Source organism: Penicillium argentinense, assembly GCF_028826775.1.
Source record: "Penicillium argentinense strain IBT 30761 chromosome Unknown utg000002l_segment0_segment0, whole genome shotgun sequence".
NCBI classification, from domain to species: Eukaryota; Fungi; Ascomycota; class Eurotiomycetes; order Eurotiales; family Aspergillaceae; genus Penicillium; species Penicillium argentinense.
Window position 1 is genome coordinate 3,525,961 of NW_026622661.1, and position 14,644 is coordinate 3,540,604.

Consider the following 14,644-nt stretch of genomic DNA (forward strand, 5'->3'; position numbering starts at 1 on the left):
CTCTAGAATCGCTGTCGTTGGAAAGCAGATAAAAAGCCCTCTAACCCCGAACGACGATTATTATTGAAGATCATGGTATTCGCGCGACACAGCTGGAGCATGCTGCCAATCCGCTGCTCCGCGGCGGGGTTACTATTGCCGCGGCACGACACCATGGCGCGTTCAAAGTACTCCTGCGCAGGTCCGTACTCCTTCGCCGCCATATGGATATTTCCCACCATTTCCAACGAGGCGAGGGTTTCCGGATTATGGATGCCTCGGCGGCGCTCGACCCAATTCAAATAGCGAAGCAGCCAGGGGAGAGCTTCGGACGGCGGGTTTGTACCCATCATGTACTGCGGGGTTTGTAGCGCATACATCACGCCGATATTGCCGACAATGTCCATGGTCAGCGGGTGCTCGGGGCCCAGCGCTTCCTCGGAAATGGCCAGCGCGCGCCGAAACGTTTCGGAAGCTTCCATATTCTGCTGCGAGCGAGTCAAACCCCGGCCATGCAGCGAGAGCGCGCGGATAGTCAGTGGGTGGGTGCGGCCCAGGCCGGCGAGAAGCTCCTCATGCAAGCTCGGGATGATCTCAAAGGCCCGTTGGATGTCGGGCTGGAAGGCGAGGATGTGTCCCATCGCACTATCGCCGTGGTTGTAGATGATGTATTCCAGTGTGTCCAAGGCCGCTGCAAAGACGCGGATATGATTCTCACCGAGCAAGCGTTTGTAGCTATCCGTGAGCTTTTCGGCGGTCGCAATGGCATTTTCTCGCCTGCCTAACATATTGTACGCCATGGCGAGGCGCCTCCGAGTTTCCAGCGTATCCAGATGGTCTTCGCCGATGTTCATCTGTTGGCGGGCGAGCACGTTGGCGCACATCGACTCGGCCTCTTGATATTTGCCTTGCTGGCACAGAATCTCCGCCATCAGGCTTTCAGTTTTCATCGAGAGCGAATGTCGAGCCCCAAACACTCGTTGCGCATTGTCAGACACCCATTGGCACCACTCCGTCGCTTTATCCAGGAAACTCGCCTCCAACTCGACTTCGGCGAGGTTATATCCGGCTGAGAGCGTGCTGTAATGGTCGGCCCCCAGCACCCGTAGATGCTCTTGGAAAATATCGTACTCAACATCTCGCGCATTGTCCCATTTTCCCCGGTTTTTCAACTCTGCAGCTTCCACCGACCGTGGGTCATTATCGCTGGCAGTGAAAATGGCCCCGGCGACGCGCTGGGTCGTCGAAGCGGAGCGACCTGGTGGCTGATAGGGATTGCTGCTGTTAGAATGCATGCGAGGAGGCACGGGGGGCGGCGCGGGTCCCGCGGAGGCATGAGGAGTGGGTTGCGGAATGAAGCCTTGTTCTGACAAAAGTGCCTGATCGACCAGCTGCTTGATATTTCCTTTGATCAGACGGTACATGGGACCGCGATTGCCCACCTTGCACATTTGCGAATGGTCGGCATCCAGTTTTAGCTGAGTTTCTCGCAGACCAGATAGACCCAAGACGGCAGACTCTTCGTCGACGACGAGCTGATACTACTAATTAGGCGCCGTGAAGATATTTGAGCGAACGAGACTTACGTGACTCAACGACGCCGGTCCTACTCCTCCAAGCTGCACTTCTTTGCCTTCGATGAAGCTCACGACCCGATAGTCTTCCAGTTGGTGTCGGAAGCGATCGCTCATCTGTCGGGTGAAAAGTGAATTGTGTTCGAGACAATCGAGCAGATCGTTACTTGCATGACCCTTCGAGACGAAGCGGGCAACTCGAGCGGCAATCTTTCCCAGCTCAACAGCCTTTGCGCCGCGATGGGGTGTGCCAAAGAAGACCAGACCGGATGTTGCGCTGCGGATGGAGTTGTACTTAGGGTCTTCCTTGGCATTGAGCAAAGCCTAGCACGAGAGGAACGGCGATCAGTTGCTATACATTGTGATATCATCCGATAGTAACTGATACCGACGCACCTGTTTGACCACCAGGCCACCCAGACTGTGTCCGATGAAGATAATCCGTGGAGGTAACGAGGACTATCAGGAGAAGTGTTCTGTGAGTATATGGTTGTGGTGTCCGGAGACGAGGAGAAAGCGAAAGGAATTATTACGAGCACAGGACTTCTCTCCATGTCTAGCAAATTTAACAAGGTGTTGGCATGGTCTTTGATGCTGGCCGTAGACATGGTTTGAGGGTGCGTGATGTTTGAATTGTACCCATACACGAAGACTCGGGCGTACGGGATGTCTTCGGCCAGGAACTCGCTCGGCCAGAAGGTTCCATTCGCATGCGTCCATGTTTCGAAAGGGTGATCATTTCGACCTCGAGGGTTAAGACCATGGACGAAGACAAAGCTGCCATGTCGTTTGTCAGTAATACTGAAACAGAGTGTTGAGAAAGTTGGACACACTCGACCTTGTGGGCGTCCCGCGGAGTGAAGACCTCCTGAAGAAACGGGAACTCGTGTTCCGTCGAATCCTGAGAGGCCAGTTATGGAGAGAACTCATGGAATTTTAGAAGAATATTTCTTACCATGGTAACAGAAAGAACAGCGAACACCGTGAAAATCTCGGAGGTTGAAGATGATCGGGAAGGAAGGCTTGACTCTCCGCTGGCAAGACTATTACTATCACAGCGCCTACGAGCAGAATACGAGACAACAGGCACATGTGACGTTAGTCTGACTATCGCTTGGCGAAGGGGCCAGCAGGATTCCATTTCTTTGCAGCCAATGAATGCATCTAATCGCTATCGGCAGAACTTGCCCTGAAAACACGACTAAGGCGTTTCGACCTCTCGCGTCAGGGTTGACCAAATCAAGCTGCCAAGAAGAACGTGAGACCCTGTATCATGCTGACAGCATGAGCGGCTAGAGCCATGTGGCTGGACTCGTCAGGCTCGGATCCCGTGGCTGTCCCGACCCGGCCTCTCGACCTTGCAGAGGAGGTTCTGGAGGCAGGGGGCGTAGAACAGATTTCCTTTCCACGCTCCCCACGCGGTACGTGACCCGACAAGAGCCCACAGAACAAATACAGTGGCGCTTAGAATCTAAAAATGATCAGGTGATGAGTTAGGTGTGTATGAGCGTGAGGAGTGGTCGAGTGTACATACAGCACCAAATATTTTGAAGAACAGAATATCCAGCTCATTACCTAGTTCCATTGAATTGGCGGCATACACACCCAGTGGGAACGTGAACCCCCACCAGCCCATATTGAAGGGAAAAGGTGAGCATTTCAAGATTGTGGCAAGAGCAAACACTAGCCAGATCAAGCCGAAGCTCCACATCAACAGGGAGATGAACACGCCAAGGACGTAAGCCATTGAGCCCGCGATCGGGTCGAGGATATCGGAATCCTCGAAGAGCCGCCGCGCCACTTTTCCAATGTACATGATCCTGCAACTAATGAGCATCGTCGTCACGCTTGGAAGAAAGAACTATGCTTACCCAAATCCGCCGAAGCCGAGGGGGCCCAAGGGAAGGAAGCAGCTGACGATCGTCTCTCTTGGGGGAAGTTTATGGACGGCCAATCGCTGGTAATAGATGACCAAAACCACTATGGCCAGGGGGGTTCCCATTCCCCAGAGCACGAACGAGGCCAGAAGCGTACCCAGGGCGTGCTGTCTGTTGGGTAGAATACTGGCAACTTCAGCGCCGACCCCTGCGGCAACGATTGTCGCCGCGATGGGCAATAACTGAAGGGCCGTGATTCGATCCAGTGAAGTGATATAGCGCTGAGAGATGCTATCAAACGGAGGATTAGCAGGGAAGTAGCAAATCAGAGCCACGTCCCGCGAGGGTAAAAACATACAGGATGAACGAGAGGGACATTGTGACGGCGGCTGCCGCCACGACGTCCACCATCCACAACGCCCAGGCCATCGAAATGGCCCAGTCTCCCCACCGAGGCACGCAGATAAAGACCCACATCTCGATCAGCGTTGCAAACCCCATGGGGATCGTCGCCAGAAAGAGCGAGTTGGTTGGGTCCTGAATCATGACCGGCCAAATCTCTGGATACAAGGAGTACCGCAGGATGGAGGTCATCAGCGCCAGTGCAAAGAGGACCGCATTGAGAACAAAGAAGACGATCGACAGATAGTTAAGAGCCGGAGTGTGAAAGGGAATCGAGCTCATCAGCACTGACACGATGCCGGTGCCCATGGTCACTGCAAACCACCTGTTTCATCTTAGTTGCCTTCCACATTCGAGGGGCGACTGGGAGAGCGTACGAAGGACTGAAATTGCGGATGATACGGCGCCAGCCATGGTTATACTTGATCGGGCCGCGGGCCCCTGCAGGCTGATCGTTCGCCATCTTGAAGGGTAGTCGTGTCGACAGAAGAGAGCGGGAGGGTGTTGCTGCCGGCCTTGTCGTGCTTTGCGGGAAGCTCCCGCGCACGCAGTCGGCCGAGTTGCGGGCGGCGCCGATGCCTCCCCGCGGTTTCCGTTATTGACCATCCCAGCTACGACTACTCAATACTCCTAACTACAAAGTATGTCTCGATTCCTTTACACAGTCTTGGATCATTGCAGGGTGGAAATCCAAAATGTCAACTGGCCTCTCGACAAGTCCCAAACCCGGATATAATCCCTCAAATGCCTTCTATAAAGAGGGGGAAAATTGAATACTAAACGCCGCCCATGAAACTCGTTAATCCTCACATGCTGTTGTTCTACCATGCACCGACAATACCAGCGATGGGGATATCAATGCCGGTGGTATAGGAGCTCGCGTCACTCAGCAGATACACGTAGGCACCACCCAGTTCGCGGGGGTCGGCCAGACGGGGCATGCCGCCATAGTACTGCATCTTCAAATCCCAATCGGGCGACTTCTCGACATAGTAGGTCATGGCGGTCCGCACAAAACCGGGCGAGATGCTGTTGACGCGGATACCATGCTTGCTCCATTCCATGGCGAGGGTGTGGCACATGTTGCGAACTATCAGAGGAATAATGCATCATTAATTAATGTCCACATGGTAAAGAAAAGTACAGGTAACATTTGAACGGAAATTCACTTACCCGCAGCCTTGGTGGCACCGTACGGAGCTGAGGGAGCAGCCTGTCAAGGAAGAATGAATAGTTAGTAAAGCCGCCCCTCAACCCCCCCGGTCCAATGTGTTGGTGATTTGAAAAACTCACGCGGTTGGGGCGGTAGGAAGTCATGCTGGAAGTCATGACGATGGAGCCCTTGATTCCCAGCTCGATGAACTTGCGAGCAGCAATTTGGGCGCAGAAGTAGGCACCGAAGACCTGCGAACGGCATGAGTGAGGATGTTCACAGTTCTTCCAAGCCCGGCAATTGTGGTCCAGCGGTCGCAGTACTGACATTCAGGTTGAATAGCTTCTCCAGCTCGGGACGCTCAAATTTGAGAGCCGGCTGGTGCTTGGTCATGCCGGCATTGGCCACCAGGCCATCGATGCGACCGGCTTGCTCGACGACCTGGTTGATGGCCTTCTCAACACTATCTTCCGAGGTGACGTCGGTTTGGATGAAGTGGAAGTTGGGGTAGCGCTTCTGCAGGGCAGCAAATTCCTCGCCCGGCTCCATCAGGTCAAGCGAGTAGACCACCTTGGCTGCGTTGGCCAGACAGACCTCGGCGATTCCCAAACCGATGCCGCGGTTGGCACCGGTGATGGCCACGACCTTCTGGCCGAGTGTTATCTGCCAGCTGAAGTCGTTGTCCGGCATCGTGCTCAAGACCGGGGTCTGGGTCTCAGATTTGGCGGCGTCCATCGCAGCGTTCTCGGTCGCGGCAGGCGGCATTGTTTTCGGTTTCACACGGAAAATTGCGGGAGACGGGTCTGGTAGGAGACTGCGAACTTCACGTTGATGGACTGGAAGGATTCGAAGGAGTAGGAGTGACGGTGGCAGCTGCTGGGCGATCCCGGCTGCTTTAATAGCCTGGGGTTTTTGGCGGCACCTGATGACCAACAACCCCTCGACCCCTCCCCCGGTGTTGTAATTGTTCGGCGTTGCACTGAGTCTTTGCGGAGACGAGCATCCTCGATGCGAGGCATCACGACGAGCCTGCAGTGAGCGATCGGCGGCGGTGGATCTGGCGACACCGGCTGCATCGATGAGCCCACGCGAGAACAACCGGAGCGGATGATATGCACCCCATAGTTGGTCGTCTGGAGCCGAAAAGGAAGCCGGGAGTCCGAGCGACCGAAATGCGGACGAATCCAAGGAGCTGCAGCAGACAAGGTGCTGGAGATGTCGTAGTCAGAGAGCAGCGATGTATACATGGGGAACTATCCGAATCCGGGGTAACTCCAAAGGACTCCGCCTGCTACTTTCCATCCAAATACTCCGAATATAAGACGAAAAACTGTGCAAGCCCAACATAGTTCACCAAATGCTAGGCTATCTAAATACCTCTCCTCAGAAGGGCTCTCAAAGCGTGTTGCCGCGATGACTGTATGTTTGAAGTTGTACGGGGGAAATGGGACCAAAGAGGTAACCCTCTGCGCATCAACCGCGTTGGCATCCCGGACATCCCCCTGCCAACTTCCCAAGCACCGGAACCTAGCAGGATACCCTCAGGCACGAAGGAATCATTGGGTCGCCCCAGACGCCAACCGATGGACCCCGAGCCGGATGAACCCCGGAAGCTCTCCGGACGGCCGTCTCTGTTCGATGCGAAGCTTGATCCCCAGATTCGCGCACAGGCAGCTCGAGCCGTTCTGGCGTCGCCGCGCCCAAGGTCTTGCCTCGCGACGAGTCATTCGGGAGCAGGCCGGTAGTTCTAGCGCGTCAGTTTGGTGGAGACCGTCCAGTTGCGGAGGCGGGCCAAAGTGGACCCTTAACCCCAGACCAGCTACTCCAAGGCTTGCCGTGTGGGATGATGGCAGGGCCTGCCGTCATCGCTCATAGCGCAGAGTCAGACTTGGGGCTGCCGGGCATAAATATCCTGTAGCCGCGGGCGTTGTGGCTCCCGCTGCCATCTCCATTCTTTTCGCCTTCCGATTCTACAGACCATCATGGCCCCGAGCACGATTGAGGATCAGATCAAGATGGATGTCACGTCCGAGAAGATCGAACATGCCAGTATCGATGAGACACCCTCCTTCACCCCCGAGGAGGAGAAGGCCCTGGTCAGGAAGATTGACTTGACCCTGCTGCCAACCATGTGGATTATGTATTTGTTGTCCTATATGGATCGGACAAAGTAAGTCTTCCATCCAACTGGAATACGTTGTCAGCGACCCCTTTCGTCTCGGATACATCAAAATTCTGACATCGGGGTACCGACAGCATTGGAAATGCCAAAATCTCAGGCATGGAGACAGATCTGAACTTGACGTCAGGCGAGTACTCGATTGCCCTGGTAGTGTTCTTTGTCGGATACGTGGTCTTCGAAGTCCCCAGCAAGTGAGTTCTCCCACCCCGTGGTGCTCTGGCGTTATCACTGGCATATTTTAATCCAAAATCATCACAGCCTGGTTCTAGGCCGCACTCGACCATCAATATTCTTGCCCAGCATCATGATTCTGTGGGGAACTCTGACCTGCGTGATGGCCACCATCAAGAGCTATAAGCATCTCGTCGTTCTTCGGGTCATCATCGGATGTGTCGAAGCCGGGTTTGCCCCTGGCGTGCTGCTCCTACTGTCTTCGTGGTACAAACGCACAGAACAGTCCAAGCGGTTTGGTGTCTATATCTCGGCGGCCATTCTTTCCGGTGCCTTTGGAGGTTTGATTGCGGCCGGAATCGTGGACAACCTGGAAGGCGCTCACGGAATTCGGGGGTGGCGATGGCTTTTTATTGTCGAGGGTGCTGCCACTGTCGGATTCGCCATTATCTCCCTGTTTATCCTCCCTGATTTCCCCGCCACCTCCAAGCGGCTATCAGAGCGCGAGAGACGTATTGCAGTGGCACGCCTGGCAACTGAGAATGTGACTGCGGTCACAGAGAACAGCGAGAGAATGGGCAACTGGCAAGCTGTCAAAGTATCTGTGTGTGACTGGCGGACATGGGCATTCGTTGTGGGATATATGGTAACGACCTCCTATTCTTGGACGAGGATTTGTAACCCCTTTCTGACAGAATCGATGTGAATAGGTCATTGTTGGATCAAGTACCCTCACCTATTTCTACCCAACTCTCGTGCAAGGGCTCTTCAATGACGCATCCACCTACCGAGTCAACCTTCTCACTGTCCCGATTTACGGCTTCGCGTTTATCTGCACCGGTATAACCGCTTATTTCAGCGACAAGATCCCGTCCTGGCGAGGCTTGGTCATTACGGGCTGGCTCGCCTTCTCGTTGGCATGTTCGATTATTGTGTGCGCGGTGTATAACTTCACGGCCCGGTACATTCTGTTAGTCTTGATGGCGGCCGGGTTGTGGGCAACCAACGGAGGCTCGCTAGCATATGCATCCTCTGCCTTTGCCGGGATGAATCCGCAGGCGCGAGGTGTAAGCCTCGCCCTGGTCAACGCACTGGGTAATCTGGCGCAGATTTATGGCGCGGTACGTGCATCGAGCTCTGAATATCTCGACCCAAAACACTAATCGGTAACGGCAGTATCTCTTCCCGGACACAGACAGCCCCAAGTATATTATGGGCTTTTCGGTCATCTCGGCAATGCTGGCATTGGGCGTGGTTGTATACGCCGGGCTCCACGTGTGGTTCCGCCGTCGCACACGATCTTTCTTCGAGGAGTGAGGTTACAACCAAACCCAGCAATATAGGTCTTTTCTGAACAGGAAATTTTGATGAATGATGATAATTATCCGTGTTTATAAATATTCTGTACAAGAGAAACAAGTGCGATTTGAGAATTTTTCTTAACACCATCAGGCGCACTCGGTGAACACTAGCCAGTTTTGAAGAACCCATTAAGTCTACCTAGGTACTTGGCAATGTTTGCAGATACCGCGGGCAAATCCTACCACCAAACCTTGGGTGTAATTTTCAATGAACTTACCACAGGTACTAGTACCATGAATCTAGTATTACTGTCGCATTGCTTGTCAATGAGGCACACTGCCTCAACCAGGCCCACTTCACCTGCGATTGTCGCCAGACCATGACCGTATCGGCAATACGGAACAGGGGAGCAAGCTTGGGCGATATTGAGAGAAGATTAATGCCTGCCTAGTATCGCACTGATTGCCTTGAGAGAGGCATGAATAATTCGGGGGACTGGCGCAGCCGTCATGTAATGTAACTGGGAAGGGCATCCTTTGCATATTCCAATTCGAGCTCCTTCCGAAGCGAGACCAATGGCCAATGGACCCTTCGTTGACACGAATCCAAAAGTTCGAGAAGAGCAATACGCTCGTATGGCGTATGAACGCACATTCCAGCTGATGGAGTCAGTTATTTTCAAATAAATCAAGCGTCCATGCCAACTGAAGTGGGCGAACTTACCCCCGAACAAACAGTGTATAGCGACCAAGCTTGCCGCATGATCTTTTTCATCAATGGTGCGTGTGAGCCCGCATATCGTATTTACAGATAACGTCAAGAGCTTCTGCGCAGCTCTGTAGTCCTCCATACCACCAGTAGACGGTCGATGAAGAATGACCAAGATCCGGGCCAGGCTCTGCACCTGCAAGGCTGCTGCATAGGAAGATGGATTCACCCAAATAGGAGGGAATGTATCAATGTCCGAGGAAAGAGGCAGAGCATTGAATTCAGGCAGCAAATGGTCGTACCACTCCTGAAGTAGGAACAACAGCTCGCTGCCGCGTTCGAGACGCCGCTCCAGTGTAGAAGTTTCTTGCTCTTCCTTTGAGATATAATTGACACATTGCGCGAGGAGATAGGTGGCGCGTGTCGCAAGCTCAGGGGCTGTCAACGCTGCCAGAGGCTTCTTCGGCTGCCAGAAGCTGAAGACCCTGCGCCGCTCACGCATGGCCACCCAAACGTCCTGTCGCAACCAGGCCCACCAGACTGCCTGTCGCAGCCCTCCAGATTCCCCATCATTATCTTGAAAACGTTGGATCCAAAAGACACCTTTGAGATGGCGCTCCCAATCTTGGTTGGACCCATCTATCATTTCGTAGGTACTGATGAGCAGGGAGGTGGCGATGACCTCGAGGCTGCGCGCGTAGGAGGGGTGTTGCATCGCTCGGTTGAGATAATGGAGGGTTTCATAGTAGTATTGCACAGCCAAATTACGGTCGATCTTGTCATGCTGCGGCGCCTCGGTGTGATTGAGAAGCGATAGTCCATCTGTATCTAACGAAGTGTGCGCAGCATGTTGCTGTTCGGCATCGAGGGAGAGGTGACGGGCGGAGAGGGCCAGCAGCGCACGCATCAAGCCCACGTTTCGAAGAGCCAGATGGGGCACCACCGACGAGAAATGTTTGATGGGGTCGTAAAAATCTAACCACTGACTAGAGACGTGAATGAAATGTGAAAACAGGAGATGTTCGAGATTCGACAATGGAATAGGGGTGTAGGTGCTCCAGGACAAAGGGTCATCAGATACGGTAGAAGCTCCTTCGGGGGTATGTGAAGCAAGTCGTTGTTCGATTTCAAGGTTTCGTGGGAAGGCCGCGGCATAGAAGCTCTCGCGTTCTCGTAACGTCCGCGGGCGTAAGTTGGAACTATTTCGAGGATCTTCAGTCGGTTCATCGGTTCGAGACTGGGGAAACTGTTGCGGAGGAGAGAGGAGGAATCTGTCGTCCGCATTGGCGGCATCAGTAGCGAGCAGCTCAAACCAGCTGAGCGGAGCAATCCGCGTCGATGCAGCGGAATTGTCAGTTCCTGGAGATGGGACGTATCCATAGCCAGGCCTCGGAGTCGAGAGAGCGGCCGGGACTGCCGAGCCTGTCAAGACTTTGGGTTCTGACTCGGTCACCACATCGGTTGACTGATCCAGCTCCTGCTGGGAGGTTTTCTGATGGATTGGCTGTTCCTGGTGACACGCATCAACCAGCACCTGCAGCGGCTCGTGGACCTGTTGCTGATCTACGAGGTTTCGCGGCGCCGGGAACGGCATGGTGTATCGAGGACTCCCATCGACAGAGTCGCGGCTGATGGAGGCATCTTGACATGCATAGACACAGGGGCGCTGTCCTTTGGCGCAGGGTCCACATCGAGGACGAACCTGGTGGATTAATGAGATTTTTTATCCACAACTAGCCGCAGAAGACAACTTCATGAAACGCGGATAAAAGAGAGCCTACCTCGTCGCATTTCACATGGCGGCGCTTGCAGATGACACTATTTCACCGTTAGTCTCAATGCACTCCATGCACCGAAAGTGCGACGCGACGCCCCCTCCACACGAAACTCTCCGAAATCTGGGGAAGCACGCACCAGCCTGTCGTAGCTCGCAGGCCTCGTCCACGGGATTTGCGCTTCTGCCGTGAGCCGGGCGTTCTAGCCATGACGCAGCGTCAAGCCTGGAATGGCGCTCGGTCGCACCGAGCCTTCCAAGCAGACGAGAAGGGCGGAGACGAGAGATGCAGTCGGGACGAGGCGAGCGGCATTTACGGACGCGGGTTGCCGAATTGCTCCACTGAGCACACTGTGAGACGAGTAGCGGCTTCTTTGCCCCTCCTAGTGCTCACCTGCGCTGGATATGGTAAAGAGGACCATCGTGGCTGCAACCCGGAATAATGCGGGCTGCCCGTGGCGTCCACCAAATACTAATGGTAGACACCCTGCATTCGCCATCGAAGTCACCGTCCGATCATTTCGCCTAACAGATTCAGATCGCGATGTCTCTCGCCAGTTTGTGGGGTTGCCAGATGTGTAGGCCACGTGGGGCCACGCGTGCCTCGTCACGAGGCAGCACGTGGTTTCCCCGGACGCAGCAGATAGCATGGGAGACGGCGCAGAGGCACATAAACACCCCATCCTTCTCCCTAGGTCTCTGGTAGTATCAGCACCTTGTTGAACTCGCCATGGCTGTACAAGATCGTAAGAGCAACCGAACCCGCCAGATCTTGCTCGACGCGGAGAAGGGCGGCTACGGAGTGCTGGCCGCGATTGTGTGAGTAGAGGTTGAATTCGAGACGAGAGCATGACGGAAGGATTGACGCAAGTTAGATACAACATTGAGCATATAACGGCCTTTTTACAAGCCGCTGAAAAACGTCGGTCACCATTGATCATCCAACTATTTCCGTCATCACTCAAACAAACCCCCTCCCTCGTCTTTGCAGCGGCGGCGGCCGCCAAAAGTGCGACCGTCCCGATCTCGATCCATCTCGACCACGCCCAAGATTATGAACAAATCAAATATGTGGCGGATAACCTACCCTTCGATTCGATCATGGTTGACATGAGCCACTACGAGAAGGAGGAGAACTTGCAGAGGACCCGGGTGTTGCGCGATTATTGCCATGCCCGGGGCATCTCCGTGGAAGCAGAGACCGGACGCATTGAAGGGGGCGAGGACGGCATTATGGACACAGGAGATCTGGAAGGTAAGTTCCATATTGATATAACCGGTTCTATAACCCCCTGACACGGATCGTAGGCATTCTGACCAACCCGGAAGATGTGGAAGAATTCATCACCGCTGGTGTGGACTTCTTGGCCCCGGGTGTAGGCAACGTCCACGGAGACTACGGCCCTGATGGCCCCAATCTCGATATTCATCGGTGAGCTTCTCCAGTACATCTAGTCCAAGCATTCATGGCTGAACGAATATCGATTTCAGACTCCAGCGTATCTTCAAAGCGATGAATGGACGTGCCCGTCTTGTCTTGCATGGAACAAATGACTTCTCCCCCGAATTGACGCAAACTTGTATCAAGGCAGGTGTGACTAAAGTCAATGTAAACAAGCTCGTTCTCGATCCATGGCACGACAACCTGCAGGCAAATTCCACCCGCCCGTTGACCGAATTGATGGACACCGGTATTCAGGTGTTGACCCGGGAGATGGAGCGCTGGATGGATATCGTGGGAAGCAGCGGGAGGTCATAAAGCTGTATCTGAAATTGAATCAAATGGAATTACGGAACCATACAAAAGATCCGCCTGGAAGGCCATTTGATACGATAAGAATCAGATATGTGTTGAAATAAAAAAGAGATATCCATCATGTGATGCATTGTGATCAAAGGACGCTAACCTACAATTCCGCGCGGACGATACTCAAGGCTGAACGGTAGAACTAGGCCCCACCATTTCATTGCCACCCGAGGCCGCCAGCACGGCCTTTCCAACTAGCACCATCTTAGAGCGTCAAAATACCACACGGAGATCAATTATTTCTCATATTATCTCTTCCCGTGAGTGTGAATGATGAATGTAGCAAAGCTTGTTGGGTGATGCGTGGACGGGCCCCTAGTACAGTGCAAAGATTCATGATTTACACAACTGGCCAACCCGAGGAAAAGTCAATCTGGTTCCAACCAAAGAGCTTCTGGCTATCCGCATAGCCGATCGTTGTGTCGACATAGTGGTAGTAAAGGACAGGCCCGAGGCTCGAATCGGTAAATACCCCTCTGTTAACAATTAGCTCAGGCCATTCAAATGAGAATTCATCGGTTTCAATCCGATATCACATACTGTCCGCCCGGGCCATAAACATTTCCGTGGCTCTCTAGAACAACTGTTCCTCCTCCGTTTGTGCATGCGACACCGTCCTTATCGACCTATTCGAGATTTTGAATGTGAGCTTCAAGAACGACAAGTAGAAATTGCGGAAACTTACAAATCCACTGGTCGCCGATGTTGACCGGCACACACGAATCTTGTATTCGTCGCCGGCAGCAGGTCTGGAAGTATCATAGCCACAGCATGTTCCAGCCGAAAAGAAGAGGTAGTAGTAGCTACCATACTGATACATGTAAGCACCTTCTTGTGCATGAGAGCCCGAGGAGTTGTAAGCGATATTGTAGGATGATGATGCGACTTTAGTCGCGGCAGAATTCATGGGCGCTTGATAGAGGTCATGCCAAAAGGAACCAAAGTTCATGTAGTAAGTCCCACCCGCTTTGATTAGGTTCGGGTCGATGGCATTGTATGCCTTTGACGAGGATGACGAGATTCCAGTTGTGCCGCGATCAGTCCAAGAGTTCAGCGCCATGGTGTTGGACGTCGCAAGTCCGATGGCAGAATTCTGGGATCCAAAAGTAGAGACGGAATAATACACATAGTACACTCCATCAATGAGATGCGCATCGGGGGCCTAGGGAAAGTCGGGAAATATTTCAGCTTTGGTATCATTTCCAGGCCCTATCCTTCAAAACATACCCACAAGTCCGTGTTACCATCTAGATCGATCGAAGAACCAGAAGGAAGCATAGATCCGATCGATGTCCAGGGTCCCTTAATGGACGATGCACTGGCATATGAGATCTTGTTTCCAGTGGAGAATCGAAAGTACAGCCCGTCCGAGGACCTTTGGACAACAGATGGGTCATGGACATTGCAAGCCCCCGAGCAGCTACCCGGGTTTGCATATCCATGCGCCAGAGCGGCAAACAGAGCTGCTGCATTTGGTAGATTTCGAAAAATCATGATGATCAGCAAGATGGAAACAAAAGAGTTCGCCTCTCGAAAATTCCAATTGACAGCTATCAAAGCTATTTATGGCGGGTTCCGAAGGAACACTATTTATCCGTCATTGGCCTTGCACTGCGCAGCATTCAGCACGGACGAGTCACCTTGATGCAAGAGGTTCGTCTTGTGCTCTGATATGAGTGGATTTGGGAAAAATTGCGTGTGGGATAAAGACTTGG

The 14,644-nt window shown here is 53.3% G+C and overlaps 5 protein-coding genes across 5 annotated transcripts; 2 read left to right on the plus strand and 3 right to left on the minus strand.

Annotated features, from left to right (window-relative positions):
* Nucleotides 1-2: 2 nt before the first annotated feature.
* Nucleotides 3-6,712, minus strand: N7532_002137 (LipA and NB-ARC domain protein; the record flags this gene model as incomplete). Its single annotated transcript, XM_056614631.1, has 16 exons — nt 3-1,514; nt 1,566-1,830; nt 1,950-2,330; nt 2,387-2,454; nt 2,509-2,596; nt 2,984-3,024; nt 3,088-3,373; nt 3,425-3,721; nt 3,789-4,157; nt 4,210-4,411; nt 4,665-4,922; nt 5,006-5,045; nt 5,126-5,236; nt 5,313-6,177; nt 6,363-6,512; nt 6,567-6,712. 16 exons carry the CDS (start codon nt 6,710-6,712, stop codon nt 3-5), a joined length of 5,079 nt encoding a protein of 1,692 aa, XP_056479672.1.
* A 255-nt stretch (nt 6,713-6,967) lies between these two features.
* On the plus strand, nt 6,968-8,655 carry N7532_002138 (major facilitator superfamily domain-containing protein; the record flags this gene model as incomplete). Its single annotated transcript, XM_056614632.1, has 5 exons — nt 6,968-7,155; nt 7,242-7,358; nt 7,426-7,984; nt 8,049-8,459; nt 8,515-8,655. 5 exons carry the CDS (start codon nt 6,968-6,970, stop codon nt 8,653-8,655), a joined length of 1,416 nt encoding a protein of 471 aa, XP_056479673.1.
* A 492-nt stretch (nt 8,656-9,147) lies between these two features.
* On the minus strand, nt 9,148-11,435 carry N7532_002139 (Zn(II)2Cys6 transcription factor; the record flags this gene model as incomplete). Its single annotated transcript, XM_056614633.1, has 5 exons — nt 9,148-9,299; nt 9,364-11,050; nt 11,130-11,166; nt 11,263-11,325; nt 11,371-11,435. 5 exons carry the CDS (start codon nt 11,433-11,435, stop codon nt 9,148-9,150), a joined length of 2,004 nt encoding a protein of 667 aa, XP_056479674.1.
* A 417-nt stretch (nt 11,436-11,852) lies between these two features.
* On the plus strand, nt 11,853-12,881 carry N7532_002140 (class II fructose-bisphosphate aldolase; the record flags this gene model as incomplete). The annotated part of the gene is made up of 4 exons (XM_056614634.1): nt 11,853-11,941; nt 11,998-12,377; nt 12,431-12,554; nt 12,614-12,881. 4 exons carry the CDS (start codon nt 11,853-11,855, stop codon nt 12,879-12,881), a joined length of 861 nt encoding a protein of 286 aa, XP_056479675.1.
* A 388-nt stretch (nt 12,882-13,269) lies between these two features.
* abnA (putative extracellular endo-1,5-alpha-L-arabinase) lies at nt 13,270-14,477 on the minus strand (the record flags this gene model as incomplete). The annotated part of the gene is made up of 4 exons (XM_056614635.1): nt 13,270-13,405; nt 13,470-13,555; nt 13,615-14,091; nt 14,157-14,477. Coding segments are annotated over 4 exons (1,020 nt in total), but the record flags the coding sequence as incomplete, so codon positions are not given.
* Nucleotides 14,478-14,644: the final 167 nt, after the last annotated feature.